This window comes from Nerophis lumbriciformis, linkage group LG17 (assembly GCF_033978685.3).
Source record: "Nerophis lumbriciformis linkage group LG17, RoL_Nlum_v2.1, whole genome shotgun sequence".
NCBI lineage: Eukaryota > Metazoa > Chordata > Actinopteri > Syngnathiformes > Syngnathidae > Nerophis > Nerophis lumbriciformis.
Genome location: NC_084564.2, coordinates 3,342,501 through 3,361,363, shown reverse-complemented (window position 1 = coordinate 3,361,363; position 18,863 = coordinate 3,342,501). Strand labels below are relative to the sequence as shown.

General features: G+C 41.1%; 2 protein-coding genes across 3 annotated transcripts in view; both read right to left on the bottom strand.

Annotated features, from left to right (window-relative positions):
- The window catches only part of gdpd4a (glycerophosphodiester phosphodiesterase domain containing 4a), a 43,573-nt gene extending 28,826 nt beyond the window's left edge, over positions 1-14,747 (bottom strand). Inside the window, exons 1-3 of the mRNA XM_061973258.1 lie at positions 14,630-14,747; positions 14,317-14,578; positions 2,862-2,993 (exon numbers count right to left, since the gene is read on the bottom strand). Of these exons, the coding sequence (XP_061829242.1) occupies positions 2,862-2,993; positions 14,317-14,578; positions 14,630-14,747 (512 nt within the window). The remainder of the gene's footprint in view (positions 1-2,861; positions 2,994-14,316; positions 14,579-14,629) is intronic.
- pak1 (p21 protein (Cdc42/Rac)-activated kinase 1) overlaps positions 14,405-18,863 on the bottom strand; it is a 123,438-nt gene continuing 118,979 nt past the window's right edge. For both annotated transcript variants that reach the window (XM_061972201.1, XM_061972202.1), the window contains exons 13-15: positions 17,622-17,818; positions 17,389-17,526; positions 14,405-15,193 (exon numbers count right to left, since the gene is read on the bottom strand). In XM_061972201.1, coding sequence (XP_061828185.1) covers positions 15,107-15,193; positions 17,389-17,526; positions 17,622-17,818 — 422 coding nt within the window. In that variant the 3' untranslated portion in view covers positions 14,405-15,106. The remainder of the gene's footprint in view (positions 15,194-17,388; positions 17,527-17,621; positions 17,819-18,863) is intronic.

Here is an 18,863-nt window from a genome sequence, read left to right as displayed (position 1 = left end):
TCCACTATGGACTGTACTCTCACAATATTATGTCAGATCCACTCGACATCCATTGCATTCGGTCTCCCCTAGAGGGGGGGGGGGGGGGGGGGGGGTAACTACATATGCGGTCCTCTCCAAGGTTTCTCATAGTCATTCACATCGACGTCCCACTGGGGTGAGTTTTTCCTTGCCCTTATGTGGGCTCTGTACCGCGGATGTCGTTGTGGCTTGTGCAGCCCTTCGAGACATTTAGGGCTATATAAATAAACATTGATTGATTGAAAACTCCCCCGTCATGACAGTCTTGTAGGCTAATGCACAGATGACTACTAGCTAACGGTTAATTTAAACTAATGGTTCAAAAATAGCTGACAGTTTAAATGAGAAAAAAAACAGCGTTTTAAACAATTAACATATTAGGTTAATTTGTTAGGTAACAGGTACATGAGTGCTTATAAAGTCATTAGATGCCAAAAAAACAACATAAAGCGAGTATAAAAACTAGAGATGTCCGATAATATCGGCAGGCCGATATTATCGGCCGATAAATGCTTTAAAATGTAATATCGGAAATTATCGGTATCGGGTTTTTTTATTATCGGTATCGGTTTTTTGGTTGTTTTTTTTAATTAAATCAACATAAAAAACTCAAGATACACTTACAATTAGTGCAACAACCCAAAAAAACCTCCCTCCCCCATTCACACTCATTCACACAAAAGGGTTGTTTCTTTCTGTTATTAATATTGTGGTTCCTACATTATATATCAATATATATCAATACAGTCTGCAAGGGATACAGTCCTTAAGCACCAGTGACGTGCGGTCACTAGAGGCAGGTGAGGCCCCGCCTCACCTGCCATCATGGAAAGAAAAAAATGTAAAAAGAAACATTTTTTATTAAATTGTTATATGTATCCAGTGATTATACTATAAAGTTATTTTCCATTTAACTTCACCAGTTTTAGATTATTTTTATTTAAAATCACTGAATTTTCACATTTGCCGTTCAAATACTGAGAAGAGACGGTGCGGTGAACAGCAGCCAGTTGAGGCACGTCACTCAGTGCCTCAACATGGATTGCGGACTCGGCTAACTGCTGGCCTGCTGTGCAGTGAGACCGTATTGCTATATGAATTATATTATACATTTCCATAGTTTAGTTAGCTGAGGTATATAATGTACAGTGTATTTTGTCAACAACTGTATGTGTGTAACGTATTTCTTGTGCTGAGCAATCATAAAACGGCTGCAAAAGACGCACTGTGTGAGGCTCGCAGTAATCCCGCCTCCTGGTGCCGGTTAATGCACCCCCTGACGGGAGTGTTATATCAACTAAAGCCCACACTTAAACTTTCCACGTGCAAGATTGAATCTTTTTAAAAAAGTTATTTCATAAGAAGCCAAAAAGTGCAAAAACAATAATGTTCGTGTTGGAGGAGTTGTGAATGACTGCAGGGACACAACATTAGGTACACCTTCAGACTGCAGGTGTACCTAATTCACAACTCCTCCAGCACTTTTTGGCGTCTTATTAAATAACTTTTGTAACCTATTTTTATGGGCTTTCCTCTTTGTGATGTTAAGTTCCTGTTATGCGCTGTTATACAGTATATGCCTTGAGCTCTTATTTTGAAGGCGCTAAGAGCGGAAGTGATGACACGTTGGAGTGGAGCGGAGGTTTTTGAAAGAAGGTAAATAAAGTGGTCCTCGTGTAAACTGGAGCCTCCGTGTTTGTTATTTTGTAGTTTCATACAGTATAGGCGACATTTATAAACCCTCGGTTACACTTTTTTAAATAGATTCAATCTTGCACGTGGAAAGTTGAAGTGAGGGCTTTAGTTGATATAACACTCCCGTCAGGGGGTGCATTAATCCAGCACAACAGCGGCGCATGGACTTCATTTATAAGTAAAGGCAAGACCATAATAACGTTTTTTTTAATTAAATGTGCTTTTTTGTGTGCTACAGTTTGTATGTGTAAAGTTAAAGTTAAGTTAAAGTACCAATGATTGTCACACACACACTAGGTGTAATTAAATTTGTCGTCTGCATTTGACCCATCCCCTTGATCACCCCCTGGGAGGTGAGGGGAGCAGTGGGCAGCAGCGGCGCCGCGCCCGGGAATAATTTTTGGTGATTTAACCCCCAATTCCAACCCTTGATGCCAAGCAGGGAAGAATGCTGGTATGAGCTTTTAAACATAACCCGTTAACTGCTGCCAATCAAATGGTGAATAAGATACTCTTTAGGGTTCATATGTTTGTAAATCTGACTGTGATGAAGTCAGTGCCTCACCAGCCATCAACCTCACCGCACGTCACTGGTAAGCACACATGATTGTGCGTGCTGCTGGTCCACTAATAGTATTAACCTTTAACACTTATTTTTACTCATTTTCATTAATTACTAGTTTCTATGTAACTGTTTTTATATTGTTTTACTTTCTTTTTTATTCAAGAAAATGTTTTTAATTTATTTATCTTATTTTATTTTTTAAGAAAGGACCTTATCTTCACCATACCTGGTTGGCCAAATTAGTTATAATAATGTGTTAATTCCATGACTGCATATATCGGTATCGGTTGATATTGGTATCGGTAATTAAAGAGTTGGACAATATCGGGACATCGGCAAAAGGTCATTAACGGACATCCCTAATAAAAGCACATTCAGATGCTACATAGCTCACATTAGCTAAACAATTTGGAGACATTGGCGCCTAAATGTACTCCTGAGTAGTTCCGTGGTCCAAACACTCGCTGACATATTGGTGCGCAAGCCTCTCTCCTGGCGACAAGACACGACCAAAACTCGGCATGTCGTGAGAGAAACATTGTGACTAATAATGAGGGAGAAACAATGACGGCTTCCTTACCAAAATGTCGCCACTTTGCCGCCTCGTCTCACACAGCCGCCGCAGTGACTGGATCTCGTGCCTCCGCGCGTGCCTTTCCCGCTGCGTGACGTGAGCGCGCAGAGCGTGCACGCCGACTGCAGGCCCAAACACCTGGTAATGACGTCACAGGCATATAAACTGGGGTAGCCCCCCCTCTCTGTGCTCACGCAACTCCCACGCAGTGTACGCGTGGTGAATATCAGTGATGTTTATGTGTAGTTTGTCGTCCAATCAGCAAGAATAATCATGTTTCTGCCCTATATTTCATCGGGAAAGGTGCAAATTCGGCGAGGAAAAAACAGTTGGAATTGTACAGGAAAATACATTTATAACACAACCAACGTTTGATTGATTGATTGAGACTTTTATTAGTAGGTTGCACAGTGAAGTACATATTCCGTACAATAGACCACTAAATGGTAACACCCCAATAAGTTTTTCAACTTGTTTAAGTCTGGGTCCACTTAAATTGATTCATGATACAGATATATACTATCAGATATACCAGTGAGGTGCGGTGAGGTTGATGGCTGGTGAGGCACTGACTTCATCACAGTCAGATTTACAAACATATGAACCCTAAAGAGTATCTTATTCACCATTTGATTGGCAGCAGTTAACGGGTTATGTTTAAAAGCTCATACCAGCATTCTTCCCTGCTTGGCACTCAGCATCAAGGCTTGGAATTGGGGGTTAAATCACCAACAATTATTCCCGGGCGCGGCGCCGCTGCTGCCCACTGCTCCCCTCACCTCCCAGGGGGTGAACAAGGGGATGGGTCAAATTCAGAGGACACATTTCATTACACCTAGTGTGTGTGTGACAATCATTGCTACTTTAACTTAACTTTAACTTTACACATACAAACTGTAGCACACAAAAAAGCACATTTAATAAAAAAAAACGTTATTATGGTCTTACCTTTACTTAGAAATGAAGTCCATGCGCCGCAACTAAAGCCCTCACTTAAACTTTCCACGTGCAAGATTGAATCTATTTAAAAAAAAGTGTAACCGAGGGTTTATAAATGTCGCCTATACTGTATGAAACTACAAAACAACAAACACGGAGGCTCCAGTTTACACGAGGACCACTTTATTTACCTTCTTTCAAAAACCTCCGCAACGTGACATCACTTCCGCTCTTAGCGCCTTCAAAATAAGAGCTCAAGGCATATACTGTATAACAGCGCATAACAGGAACTTAACATCACAAAGAGGAAAGCCCATGAAAATAGGTTACAAAAGTTATTTAATAAGAAGCCAAAAAGTGCAAAAACAATAATGTTCGTGTTGGAGGAGTTGTGAATTAGATACACCTGCAGTCTGCAGGTGTACCTAATGTTGTGTCCCTGCAGTCATTCACAACTCCTCCAACACCAACATTATTGTTTTTGCACTTTTTGGCTTCTTATGAAATCATTTTTTTAAATAGATTCAATCTTGCACGTGGAAAGTTTAAGTGTGGGCTTTAGTTGATATAACAATTCTACGGCGGGGTGCAGAAGGCGGGATTACTGCGAACCTCAGCCACTGCGTCTTTTGCAGCCGTTTTATGATCGCTCAGCACAAGAAATACGTTACACACATACAGTTGTTGACAAAATACACTGTACATTATATACCTCAGCTAACTAAACTATGGAAATGTATAATATAATTCATATAGCAATACAGTCTCACTTCACAGCAGGCCACCAGTTAGCCGAGTCCGGAATCCATGTTGAGGCACTGAGTGACGTGCCTCAACTGGCTGCTGTTCACCGCACCGTCTCTTCTCAGTATTTGAACGGCAAATGTGAAAATTCAGCGATTTTGAATAAAAATAATCTAAAACTGGTGAAGTTAAATGGAAAATAACTTTATAGTATAATCACTGGATACATATAACAATTACATTTTTTTTTTTCTTTTTACATTTTTCTTTCTTTCCATGATGGCAGGTGACGCCCCGCCTCTAGTGACTGCACGTCACTGATATATACTATCATCATAATACAGTCATCACACAAGATAATCATCAGAGTATATACATTGAATTAATTACATTATTTACAATTCGGGGTGTGGAGGGGCGGGGGGGGGGGGGGGGGGGGCGGTAGGTTTGGTTGTTATCATCGGTCATCAACAATTGCGAACAGAGAAATGGATATTGAAACAGTGTAGGTCTGACTTGGTAGGATATGGACAGCAAGTAGTGGACATAGAGAGAGAGAGAGAGAGAGAGAGAGAGATAGATCAAAAAGCAAAAGAAAAAGTATCTGCATTTGATTGTTTACATTTGATTATTAACAATCCGGGGAGGGTGTTAGTTTAGGGTTGAAGTTGCCTGGAGGTGTTCTTTTAGTGCGGTTTTGAAGGAGGATAGAGATGCCCTTTCTTTTACACCTGTTGGGAGTGCATTCCATATTGATGTGGCATAGAAGGAGAATGAGTTAAGACCTTTGTTAGTTCGGAATCTGGGTTTAAAGGGGAACATTATCACAATTTCAGAAGGGTTAAAACCATTACAAATCAGTTCCCAGTGGCTTATTATATTTTTCGAAGATTTTTTCAAAATTTTACCCATCACGCAATATCCCTAAAAAAAAGCTTCAAAGTGCCTGATTTTAACCATCGTTATATACACCCGTCCATTTTCCTGTGAAAAGAGTAAAATTCAGATTATTATATTATTATTCCCAAATTTTACAGTTTTCTTATAAAATTGTGACTTTTGTCAAGTAAAATTACGACTCTTTTAATAAAATTGCCAACATTCTAAGTAGAAATGCTTTAGAATGTAATATCGGAAATTATCGGTATCGTTTTTTGGGGTTTTATTTTTATTTTTATTAAATCAACATAAAAAACACAAGATACACTTACGATTAGTGCACCAACCCAAAAAACCTCCCTCCCCCATTTACACTCATTCACACAAAAGGGTTGTTTCTTTCTGTTATTAATATTGTGGTAGGTTCCTACATTATATATCAATATATATCAATACAGTCTGCAAGGGATACAGTCCGTAAGCACACATGATTGTGTCTGGTCCACTAATAGTACTAACCTTTAACACTTCATTTGACTCATTTTCATTCATTACTAGTTTCTATGTAACTGTTTTTATATTGTTTTGCTTTCTTTTTTATTCAAGAAAATGTTTTTAATTTATTTATCTTATTTTGTTTTATAAATTAAAAAAAAAAAGGGCTTTATCTTCACCATACCTGGTTGTCCAAATTAGGCATAATAATGTGTTAATTCCACGACTGTATATATCGGTATCGGTTGATATTGGTTTCGGTAATTAGGAGTTGGACAATATCGGAATATCGGATATCGGCAAAAAAGCCATTATCGGACATACGTAATTCTAAGCTTTTCTTGTAAAATTGCGACTGTTATTGAGTAAAATTCCAACTTTTATCATATTACACAAATGTTCTTTTTTTTCTTGTAAAATTTTGACTTGTGTTGAGTAAAATGACGACTTTTATTATACTACTGCCAAAATTCTAAGTTTTTCTTGTGAAATTATGACCTTTTTCTTGTGAAATTCCAACTCATTTTTCACAAGCTTTTTTTTATATTTGCATAGTATGTATATATTATTAATGTTGTAAATACACATCTTATATATTTAGAAAGGCTGGTCCTAAAGAGGGAGGCATTTTTCTCAGCACTCAAGAAGGTAACAAATACAATAATATGTGTGTGTGTGTGTGTGTGTGTGTGTGTGTGTGTGTGTGTGTGTGTGTGCGTGTGTGTGTGTGTGTGTGTGTTCTTGTATTTCTGCCCTTCTTGACACATCAACAAGGAAAAGTATCTTCCATATGAGGAGGTGTGACTCATTTGCATCCCTGCTGGTGACATCCATCAAAATGAGGGTGGTCCCAAAAAGGAGGGATTTTTCCAATTGACTGTGTGTCGCTTTTAAAAGTGCTCCCCCTCTGGCCAACATATGAAATAACAAGTGTGTATAAGAAATGTAAATGCGCTCCCTTTGGCCAAAATTAATTAAAAATAAATAAATAAATAAATAAATATGTATATAAAGACATACTGTAATAACTTGAAGTAAATAATGGAGATTAAAAAACAATTACAAACAACAAATTAAACAAACAAAAAAATTCTTCTTTTGACAATGTGTCGACTTCTTTGTTATAAAATTGGGAACAATTTATCAATTTTGCCAAGTAAAATTCTGATTATTATTGTAAAGTTGTCAAAAAAAATTGAGTTTTCTTATAAAATTGTGACCTGAACATTTTAATTTCCCCTCAGGGATTAATAAAGTATTTCTGATTCTGATTCCTGATTCTGATTTTGCCAAATAAAATTGCAACACTTTTCATAAAATTGCCAACATTTTATAATTTTATTGTAAAATTGCGACTGTTATTGAGTAAAATTCCAACTTTTATCATATTACACAAATGTTCTTTTTTTTCTTGTAAAATTTTGACTTGTGTTGAGTAAAATGACGACTTTTATTATACTACTGCCAAAATTCTAAGTTTTTCTTGTGAAATTATGACCTTTTTCTTGTGAAATTCCAACTCATTTTTCACAAGCTTTTTTTTATATTTGCATTGTATGTATATATTATTAATGTTGTAAATACACATCTTATATATTTAGAAAGGCTGGTCCTAAAGAGGGAGGCATTTTTCTCAGCACTCAAGAAGGTAACAAATACAAGAATATGTGTGTGTGTGTGTGTGTGTGTGTGTGTGTGTGTGTGTGTGTGTGTGTTCTTGTATTTCTGCCCTTCTTGACACATCAACAAGGAAAAGTATCTTCCATATGAGGAGGTGTGACTCATTTGCATCCCTGCTGGTGACATCCATCAAAATGAGGGTGGTCCCAAAAAGGAGGGATTTTTCCAATTGACTGTGTGTCGCTTTTAAAAGTGCTCCCCCTCTGGCCAACATATGAAATAACAAGTGTGTATAAGAAATGTAAATGCGCTCCCTTTGGCCAAAATTAATAAAAAATAAATAAATAAATATGTATATAAAGACATACTGTAATAACTTGAAGTAAATAATGGAGATTAAAAAACAATTACAAACAACAAATTAAACAAACAAAAAAATTCTTCTTTTGACAATGTGTCGACTTCTTTGTTATAAAATTGGGAACAATTTATCAATTTTGCCAAGTAAAATTCTGATTATTATTGTAAAGTTGTCAAAAAAAATTTAGTTTTCTTATAAAATTGTGACCTGAACATTTTAATTTCCCCTCAGGGATTAATAAAGTATTTCTGATTCTGATTCCTGATTCTGATTTTGCCAAATAAAATTGCAACACTTTTCATAAAATTGCCAACATTTTATAATTTTATTGTAAAATTGCGACTGTTATTGAGTAAAATTCCAACTTTGATCACAATATTGCACAAATGTTCAGTTTCTCTTGTAAAATTTTGACTTGCGTTGAGTAAAATTACGACTTTTATTATAATGCTGCCAAAATTTCAAGATTTTCTTGTGAAATTGTGACCTTTTTCTTGTGGAATTCAACTATTTTTTTTACAACAAGCGTTTTTTTATATTTGCATAGTATGTATATATTATTAATGTTGTAAATACACATCTTTATACTGTATATCTAGAAAGGGTGGTCCTAAAGACCATTTTTCCCAGGTCACAAGAAGGTAACAAATACAAGAATAAGTGTGTGTGTGTGTGTGTGTGTGTGTGTGTGTGTGTGTGTGTGTGTGTGTGTGTGTGTGTGTTGTACATAATCTCTCTGCAGTTTTCTTCCTCTGCAGTGGAGGCTGTTATGTAAAAGGTAATGAAAAGAGGAGGCGGGGGGAAACTCCACCGCAACACAAAAGGGGCATCAATCAATACGCGTGCACACACACACACACACACACACACACACACACACACTGCACCAAATCCCAGCAGCTCACACACGTTTAGCCATTTGAGCGATGTATTGTCTCCTTTGGTCAACATTGTTATTTCAACCCTAAATGAACACCAAGACAACACTACGACTATGTTTCCGCTTACGTAGGACCCACAAAGCCAGGGCCGGCCCGTGGCATAGGCCATATAGGCAAATGCTAAGGGCGCCGTCCATCAGGGGGCGCCACGCCAGTTCCACAAATGTTGGAGAGAAAAAAAAAAAAGAAAAAAAAAAAAGTTGGTACTATTATTTCTAAATACAAAAAATAATCCCACATTAATTAAAATGCAAAGTAAAGTCTATTTAATAGAAATATTATTTGTTACAACATTACACCCCCCTCCCCCCGCACGGTGCGCCCCCTCCCTTCCCGTATCATGACTCTTTTTGGACGTCACCACATCAAAAAATCAACACAAGATGTCAAAACGGCCAAAACTGTCAGGTGCCCAGGGAAGAAAAAAGAGAAAAGAAGAGGAGAAACGAGAAAAGACAGAGGTAGCAGGTAGGTAACGTTAGCCTACATGAAATTATTTGTCTGTTACAGAATGTGATAGTAACCTGGCTTTTTAGCATTAAGCTAATGTTACATGATTCGGCAATTGCTAATCAATAAATAGCTAGTTCTGTTTTAACGTCGGGTTAATATTGTGGAGGGGGCTAAATTGTTATGGAAAATAATAATGTAACGTTAGGTAATTACAGTACTCCCACCTTACATTCCTCAGGGACATTTGTATTAGATCTTTTAAGCAGGTGTTTTTTGTTTAAATTATTGCCTTCTGGTTAGCTAATGTTTTCCCTGCAGGTAATAGTCACTTTTCCACCCCTTTATATATTAGGTATAGTTGTAAGTAAAAAAAAAAAAAAGGTCAAAGACAAAGCTATTCGGTTTCTTGTGAGTATATACACTTCACTGCCGATGTGGGGGGGGCGCCACCTAAAATCTTGCCTAGGGCGCCAGATTGCTTAGGGCCGGGCCTGCACAAAGCGTTTGAGTCTGACCGGCCAAATTGCCAAAAAAATGTGTAACCAGATTAGGCGATTCCTGAAGGAATTGCGTGTGAATGCTCCAATGCTGAAGTTGCACTGAAATCCTGGAAATTTTGTAAAATTGCTGAAGTAGAGCACACAATTCCCAAACAGGCTGAATATTTTGAAGTTGGAACAGTTTGAATCAGATGAAAAATATGGGAGTTGTGGAACTTTGAAGAATGTTCCATTCATTTCAATGGGTATTTAAATTTTTGGGGGGGGAATTTCGGGAAAAGAGGGACATTTTTTGAAAATGGTAAAAAACTTAAATGGTCTGAATGAGTTGAAATGTTGGTGTGGGAATTTTTCAAATCGGTCGAGAAATGTTGAAGTAGTAACATGATGAATTGAGAAATGGTGTTACGGAATTCCTGGACTTTGCGGAAAAACGGTAATTTTTTCCTCTCCAAAAAACAACTTTTTTTTTTGTCCTGATTAAGAGGAATGTTTTGACGGTGGAACGGTTGAAATGCGTTGAAAAATGTGGACGGAGTAGTCGCCAGAAAAAAGGCTGGAAATATGGCTTTGGAAAACCAGGAATTCTGGAAAATCCTAGGACTGGACTCACACTATTATGTTAGATCCACTATGGACTGGACTCTCACTATTATGTTAGATCCACTATAGACTGGACTCTCGCTATTATGTTAGATCCACTATGGACTGGACTCTCACTATTATGTTAGATCCACTATGGACTGGACTCTCGCTATTATGTTAGATCCACTATGGACTGGACTCTCACACTATTATGTTAGATCCACTATGGACTGGACTCTCACTATTATGTTAGATCCACTATGGACTGGACTCTCACACTATTATGTTAGATCCACTATGGACTGGACTCTCACTATTATGTTAGATCCACTATGGACTGGACTTTCACAATATTATGCTAGTCCAGGGGTCGGCAACCCAAAATGTTGAAAGAGCCATATTGGACCAAAAATACAAAAACAAATCTGTCTGGAGCCGCAAAACATTAAAAGCCATATTACATACAGATAGTGTGTCATGAGATATAAATTGAATTAAGAGGACTTAAAGGAAACTAAATGAGCTCAAATATAGCTACAAATGAGGCATAATGATGCAATATGTACATATAGCTAGCCTAAATAGCATGTTAGCATCGATTAGCTCGCAGTCATGCAGTGACCAAATATGTCTGATTAGCACTCCACACAAGGCAATAACATCAACAAAACTCACCTTTGTGGATTCATGCACAACGTTAAAGGTTTGGTGGACAAAATGAGACAGAAAAAGAAGTGGCATAAAACACGTCCTAGAAAGTCGCAGAAAGATATACATGTAAACAAACTAAGGTGAGTTCAAGGACCGCCAAAATTAGTAGGACAAAACGGCGCTCGCCAAATACTCCAACCAGTGAAGCATGTTTAATATAAACCGTGTGCTTTATAACAATTAGGGAGGTTTGTGTCATGTTTGTCCTCCTACAGAAACCATATTAAAACAAAAAATATATTTTTTTTTCCCCTCAACTTTTTCCATTTTTCATACATTTTTGAAAAAGCTCCAAAGAGCCACTAGGGCGGCGCTAAAGAGCCGCATGCGGCTCTAGAGCCGCGGGTTGCCGACCCCTGTGCTGGACCCACTCGACGTCCATTGCATCCGGTCTCCCCTAGAGGGGGCGAGGGGGGGTTACCCACATATGCGGTCCTCTCCAAGGTTTCTCATAGTCATTCACATCTACGTCCCATTGGGGTTGTGAGTTTTTCCTTGCCCTTATGTGGGCTCTGTACCGCGAATGTCGTTGTGGCTTGTGCAGCCCTTTGAGACACTTGTGATTTAGGGCTATATAAATAAACATTGATTGATTGATTGATTGATCGAACACGGGACCATACTTGCCAACCCTCCCGGATTTTCCGGGAGACTTGCGAAATTCAGCGCCTCTCCCGAAAACCTCCCGGGACAAATTTTTTCCCGAAATTCAGGCGGACCTGAGTGACGTGTTGACAACACACAACAACAGTGTCTACCGTAAAGCAGTTAGTCTGCCGTAAACAGCAATGTTGTGACACTTTTAAACAGGACAATACTGCCATCTACTGTACATGCATATGTGACCCACCCATAATGTGTCACATTTTTGTGTTGATTTATTCATTTTATTTTGTGGTTTGAATTCGTTTTTGGAGCTGTCATTACACATTTATCAGTATTCACATTGGTCAGTAGGGGGCAGTAGGGAGTTTCTTCCCAATTGAATGCTATCACCTGCAGACCGGAAGTGTCTTGTCATTCTGATGAGCGCGACCAGTCTGTGAACAATTGAAACGTCCTGTGTGCTTTTTCCTCCTGTATAACAGGTTAGTTTTGGTGAATCAACTCACTGAATAATATCCATGTGATCTTTATAAGTTTAAGTACACATTCTGATGGTGGAGCCTAACTCTAAAGTGTTTGTGAGTTGTAGTTTGTAAATGAACACTGAAATTCAAGTATTTATTTTATTTATATATATATATATAGCTAGAATTCACTGAAAGTCAAGTATTTCTTATATATATATATATATCTTAACCACGCCCCCAACCACGCCCCCGCCCCACCCCCCACCCCCCGAAATCGGAGGTCTCAAGGTTGGCAAGTATGCACGGGACCCTCTTATGTGAGGCACATGTACTAACCCAAATAAGACAAATAATTCCAAGCTAACTGATGTTTTTGCATATTTATTCATATTTTAAAAACGCTCATGACAGATGTGTGACCGGAGTGGTCTTAAAGTCTTATTTTAAAGCTACAGTACGTGCGTCCCTAATTACCCATCAACCCCCCAGGATGAGTGAGGACACCAGCGTAGGACATGAGAGAACAAAGGTGTGGTGGGCTTCCAAAGACGTACAGGTAAAAGCCAGTAAATTAGAATATTTTGAAAAACTTGATTTATTTCAGTAATTGCATTCAAAAGGTGTAACTTGTACATTATATTTATTCATTGCACACAGACTGATGCATTCAAATGTTTATTTCATTTAATTTTGATGATTTGAAGTGGCAACAAATGAAAATCCAAAATTCCGTGTGTCACAAAATTAGAATATTGTGTAAGGGTTAAATTTTGAAGACACCTGGTGCCACAAACTAATCAGCTGATTAACTCAAAACACCTGCAAAGGGCTTTAAATGGTCTCTCAGTCCAGTTCTGAAGCCTACACAAACATGGGGAAGACTTCAGATTTGACAGCTGTCCAAAAGGCAACCATCGACACATTGCACAAGGAGGGAAAGACACAAAAGGTTATTGCTGAAGAGGCTGGCTGTTCTCAGAGCTCTGTGTCCAAACACATTAATGGAGAGGCAAAGGGAAGGAAGAACTGTGGTCAGAAAAAGTGTACAAGCGATAGGGATCACCGCGCCCTGGTCAAGATTGTGAAAAAAAAACCATTCAAAAATGTGGGGGAGATTCAGAAGGAGTGGACAGCTGCTGGAGTCAGTGCTTCAAGATCCACCACCAAGAGACGCTTGAAAGACATGGGTTTCAACTGCCGCATACCTCGTGTCAAGCCACTGTTGACCAAGAAACAGCACGAAAAGCGTCTCACCTGGGCTAAGGAAAAAAAGAGCTGGACTGCTGCTGAGTGGTCCAAAGTCATGTTTTCTGACGAAAGCAAATTTTGCATTTCCTTTGGAAATCGAGGTCCCAGAGTCTGGAGGAAGACAGGAGAGGCACAGGATCCACGTTGCCTGAAGTCTAGTGTAAAGTTTCCACCATCAGTGATGGTTTGGGGTGCCATGTCATCTGCTGGTGTCGGTCCACTCTGTTTCCTGAGATCCAGGGTCAACGCAGCCGTCTACCAGCAAGTTTTAGAGCACTTCATGCTTCCTGCTGCTGACCTGCTCTATGGAGATGGAGATTTCAAGTTCCAACAGGACTTGGCGCCTGCACACAGCGCAAAATCTACCCGTGCCTGGTTTACGGACTATGGTATTTCTGTTCTAAATTGGCCCGCCAACTCCCCTGACCTTAGCCCCATAGAAAATCTGTGGGGTATTGTGAAAAGGAAGATGCAGAATGCCAGACCCAAAAACGCAGAAGAGTTGAAGGCCACTATCAGAGCAACCTGGGCTCTCATAACACCTGAGCAGTGCCAGAAACTCATCGACTCCATGCCACGCCGCATTAACGCAGTAATTGAGGCAAAAGGAGCTCCAACCAAGTATTGAGTATTGTACATGCTCATATTTTTCATTTTCATACTTTTCAGTTGGCCAACATTTCTAAAAATCCCTTTTTTGTATTAGCCTGAAGTAATATTCTAATTTTGTGACACACGGAATTTTGGATTTTCATTTGTTGCCACTTCAAATCATCAAAATTAAATGAAATAAACATTTGAATGCATCAGTCTGTGTGCAATGAATAAATATAATGTACAAGTTACACCTTTTGAATGCAATTACTGAAATAAATCAAGTTTTGCAAAATATTCTAATTTACTGGCTTTTACCTGTACTCTATTTTAATGGCGAGGCCCACGCCTTCCACAACTCCGCTTTCATTCTCCCGTGTGATCAAAACAGGAAGCAAACACGGCGTTGACTCAACGGCAGCGTTTATTTCCCGCCCTTCATTTGTACACACGGCGTCCGTCGCAGCCTGTTCGCTACCACTTCTCCATCGCGGCGAGAAAGAAAACATGCACATTCCCCACACGGCGGGCGCTGATCCGGCAGCTTCTGAGACGTCACGGAAGCGCTGACGGAGGGAGTCTGCCGGGTTTGCATGATGGGTGAACGCCTTAAATGAGGTTTAATGCCCACTTCTTGAGATCTGCTGGCTTTGAGGAGACAAGACGGCGTCCATCAGCGCTTGGACTTGATTCTTGTGATGAACAGCTCGCAGTGCAGACTGGACACGTGTCACCTGGTCGCCCAGCATCCCTCTGTGACCACACGCTCGCAACACAACCATTAAAAAAAGACAGCAATAAAACACACTTTCCATAAAATACACACACACACACACGCGCACACACACACACACACAGAGCGTAGAAAACAAATGACAAAAAGTTCCCATGAGTCTTTGCTGACGCTCTCTGCTGATGATGACATCACCGATTGGCCAATGACATCATTGGCCCAGTCCCCGCCCTCCTCCGAGAGTCCAGTGTTTTGTGGGAGGGGCAGCACTGGGGGTGGGGGTCAAGGGTCACAGCGGAGTTGCGACCCAGATGATAATCTTCAGGAAAGACACATAGAAGACGAGGAGGAGGAGGAGGAGGAGGAGGGGGGGCGCTAGCGGTTGTTCTTTGCGGCTTCCTTGGCGGCCACGATGAGCGGAGTCAGACTGGAGAGAGGCTTGGCCATCTTCAGGAACTGATGCTGACGAGGAGACACGAGGAACAGTTCAAAATGACGTCACGACAACACAGTCATGAAATGGGTCATTCAAGCATTTTTGACCTTTTAGGGTAAGTCAGTATGATTAATGGAACTAATTAAACAAATGAAGAGTTCAAACGCAAAAAATCACTAACAAGCCATTCCGCCGATTTTGAGCTGCGAGTACTACTAAATAGTAGAGATGTCCGATATTGTCCAACTCTTAATTACCGATACTGATATCGGCCGCTTGTACCCGTGATCTTGTCCTTTCGGTCATAACCCAAAGCTCATGACCATAGGTGAGGATGGGAACGTAGATCGACCGGTAAATTGAGAGCTTTGCCTTACGGCTCAGCTCCTTCTTCACCACAACGGATCGATACAGCGTCCGCATTACTGAAGACGCCGCACCGATCCGCCTGTCGATCTCACGATCCACTCTTCCCCCACTCGTGAACAAGACTCCGAGGTACTTGAACTCCTCCACTTGGGGCAAGATCTCCTCCCCAACCCGGAGATGGCACTCCACCCTTTTCCGGGCGAGAACCATGGACTCGGACTTGGTGGTGCTGATTCTCATCCCAGTCGCTTCACACTCAGCTGCGAACCGATCCAGTGAGAGCTGAAGATCCTGGCCAGATGAAGCCATCAGGACCACATCATCTGCAAAAAGCAGAGACCTAATCCTGCAGCCACCAAACCAGATCCCCTCAACGCCTTGACTGCGCCTAGAAATTCTGTCCATAAAAGTTATGAACAGAATCGGTGACAAAGGGCAGCCTTGGCGGAGTCCAACCCTCACTGGAAACGTGTCCGACTTACTACCGGCAATGCGGACCAAGCTCTGGCACTGATCATACAGGGAGCGGACTGCCACAATCAGACAGTCCGATACCCCATACTCTCTGAGCACTCCCCACAGGACTTCCCGAGGGACACGGTCGAATGCCTTCTCCAAGTCCACAAAACACATGTAGACTGGTTGGGCAAACTCCCATGCACCCTCAAGGACCCTGCCGAGAGTATAGAGCTGGTCCACAGTTCCACGACCAGGACGAAAACCACACTGTTCCTCCTGAATCCGAGGTTCGACTATTCGGCGTAGCCTCCTCTCCAGTACACCTGAATAGAACTTACCGGGAAGGCTGAGGAGTGTGATCCCACGATAGTTAGAACACCGGGAGGAGCTCAAAGTAAAGCCGCTGCTCCTCCACATCGAGAGGAGCCAGATGAGGTGGTTCGGGCATCTGGTCAGGATGCCACCCGAACGCCTCCCTCGGGAGGTGTTTCGGGCACGTCCGACCGATAGGAGGCCACGGGGAAGACCCAGGACACGTTGGGAAGACTATGTCTCCCGGCTGGCCTGGGAACGCCTCGGGATCCCCCGGGAGGAGCTGGACGAAGTGGCTGGGGAGAGGGAAGTCTGGGCTTCCCTGCTTAGGCTGCTGCCCCCGCGACCTGACCTCGGATAAGCGGAAGAAGATGGATGGATGGATGGATGCTGTAAACCTAGTTCATAGTTGTTAGTTTCCTTTAATGCCAAACAAACACATACCAATCGTTGGTTGGAAGGCGATCGCCGAATTCGTCCTCGCTTTCTCCCGTGTCGCTGGTTGTCGTGTCGTTTTGGTCGGTTTCGCTTGCATACGGTTCAAACCGATATGGCTCAATAGCTTCAGTTTCTTCTTCAATTTCGTTTTCGCTACCTGCCTCCACACTACAACCATCCGTTTCAATACATGGGTAATCTGTTGAATCGCTTAAGTCGCTGAAATCCGAGTCTGAATCCGAGCTAATGTCGCTATAGCTTGCTGTTCTTTCCGCCATGTTTGTTTGTGTCGGCTTCACTATGTGACGTCACAGGAAAATGGACGGGTGTATATAACGATGGTTAAAATCAGGCACTTTGAAGCTTTTTTTAGGGATATTGCGTGATGGGTAATATTTTGAAAAAAACTTGTAACTGGGAACTGTTTTTTAATGGTTTTAACCCTTCTTAAATTGTGACAATGTTCCCCTTTAACTCTAAAGATGTTGTTTTTTCAACGTGTACAAGCCAATGATTCATGTTTACATTATTTCTTACGGTGAAATTTGCTTCAGTATACAAACTTTTCTATTTATGAGCCCTGTTCAAGAAGCAGTTGAGGTTCCACTGTCCTCCACGTGAGAGGTTCTGATGCAGTCCGTACCTGCAGCAGCTCTTTGGCCGAGCCTCTCTTCTCCACGTCCATCTCCAAACACCTGTTGAGGAAGTCTCTGAAGGTGCCGGATAGTTTCTCCGGGTTCTGCAGCTCCGGCGTGCCGTTGGTGGCTATGAGATAAAGCGCCTGAAAGAACACAGGTGACTTTGACTTTGACTGTACGGGAGGCTAGCAGCCCTTTTTACAGCACTCAATAAAAACATGTGACGCCACGCTCTCACCCTGAGTGGGTTTTCATTGAGATACGGCGGCTCGCCCTCCACCATCTCTATGGCCATGATGCCCAGGGACCAGATGTCCACTTTGGGACCGTAGGCTTTACGGGTCACCACCTCTGGAGCCATCCAGTAGGGAGTGCCGACCATGGTGCTGCGCTTGCTCTGCTCTGGAGTGATCTGGGCGCAAAAGCCAAAGTCAGCTGTAAGGAGAGAGTGAGAGAGAGAGAGAGAGAGTGGTTACTACAGCGGAAGTGCCATTTACGAACCCGTCTTTGCAAACTTTTTGACTTACGAACGCTTACATCATGGGTGTCAAAGCCGTGTAATTAGGGCCCGCATGGCCCATTGCATAAGGACTCCCACAGGGAGTCCTTATGCAATGGGACATAAGGACCTATTGAATTTGTAAGGTTTTATTCTTTATTATTATCATTCTTCCGCAACTTTGCGCTGTAATTTGACCCCCTTAGCATGCTTCAAAACTCACCAAACTTTACACACACATCAGTAATAAACGGCAAAACTTTTTATCAAAAAACCAAACCTCAAAACTCAAAATTGCGCTCTAGCGCCCCCTAGGAAAAAACAAACTAGACTGCCTGTAACTCCCACTAGGAAGGTCGGAAAGACATGAAACAAAAACCTCTATGTAGGTCTGACTTAGACCTAGTTTTCATAATTGTATATCTTCGGGCAAAAATCAACAGGAAGTTGGCAATTCCCCCTTCAAGACGAAAAAGTACTAAAAACAGTCACTTTTGCCTCTTTGAGCTGTAATTTGACCCCCTTTAACATGCTTCAAAACTCACCAAACTGAACGCACACATCAGGACTGGCAAACATTGCGATCTAAAAAAAAATCCTAACCCCAAATCTCAAAATTGCGCTCTACTGCAATTTTTTACTAAAACGCAAAAAAAACTGCTCCTCGGAAGAAAAAAATGACAAAACTGCCTGTAACTCCCACTGGGAAGGTCGGAGAGACATGAAACAAAAACCTTTATGTAGGTCTCACTTAGACCTACATTTCATAAATTAACAACCCCCAGCAAAAATCAACAGGAAGTTTGCTATTCCCCATTCAAAACAAATTTTTTGTAAAAACCGGTCACCTTCCTTCAAAAACGAACTCCTCTGAGCGCGTTTGTCGTTTCGCCTTCAAACTAACACAGGAGAGAGATTGAACCCTTGTGATTACAATGACAGAAGCGCTTTTTTTCTAACTGCTCCGGTTTTGATTTTATG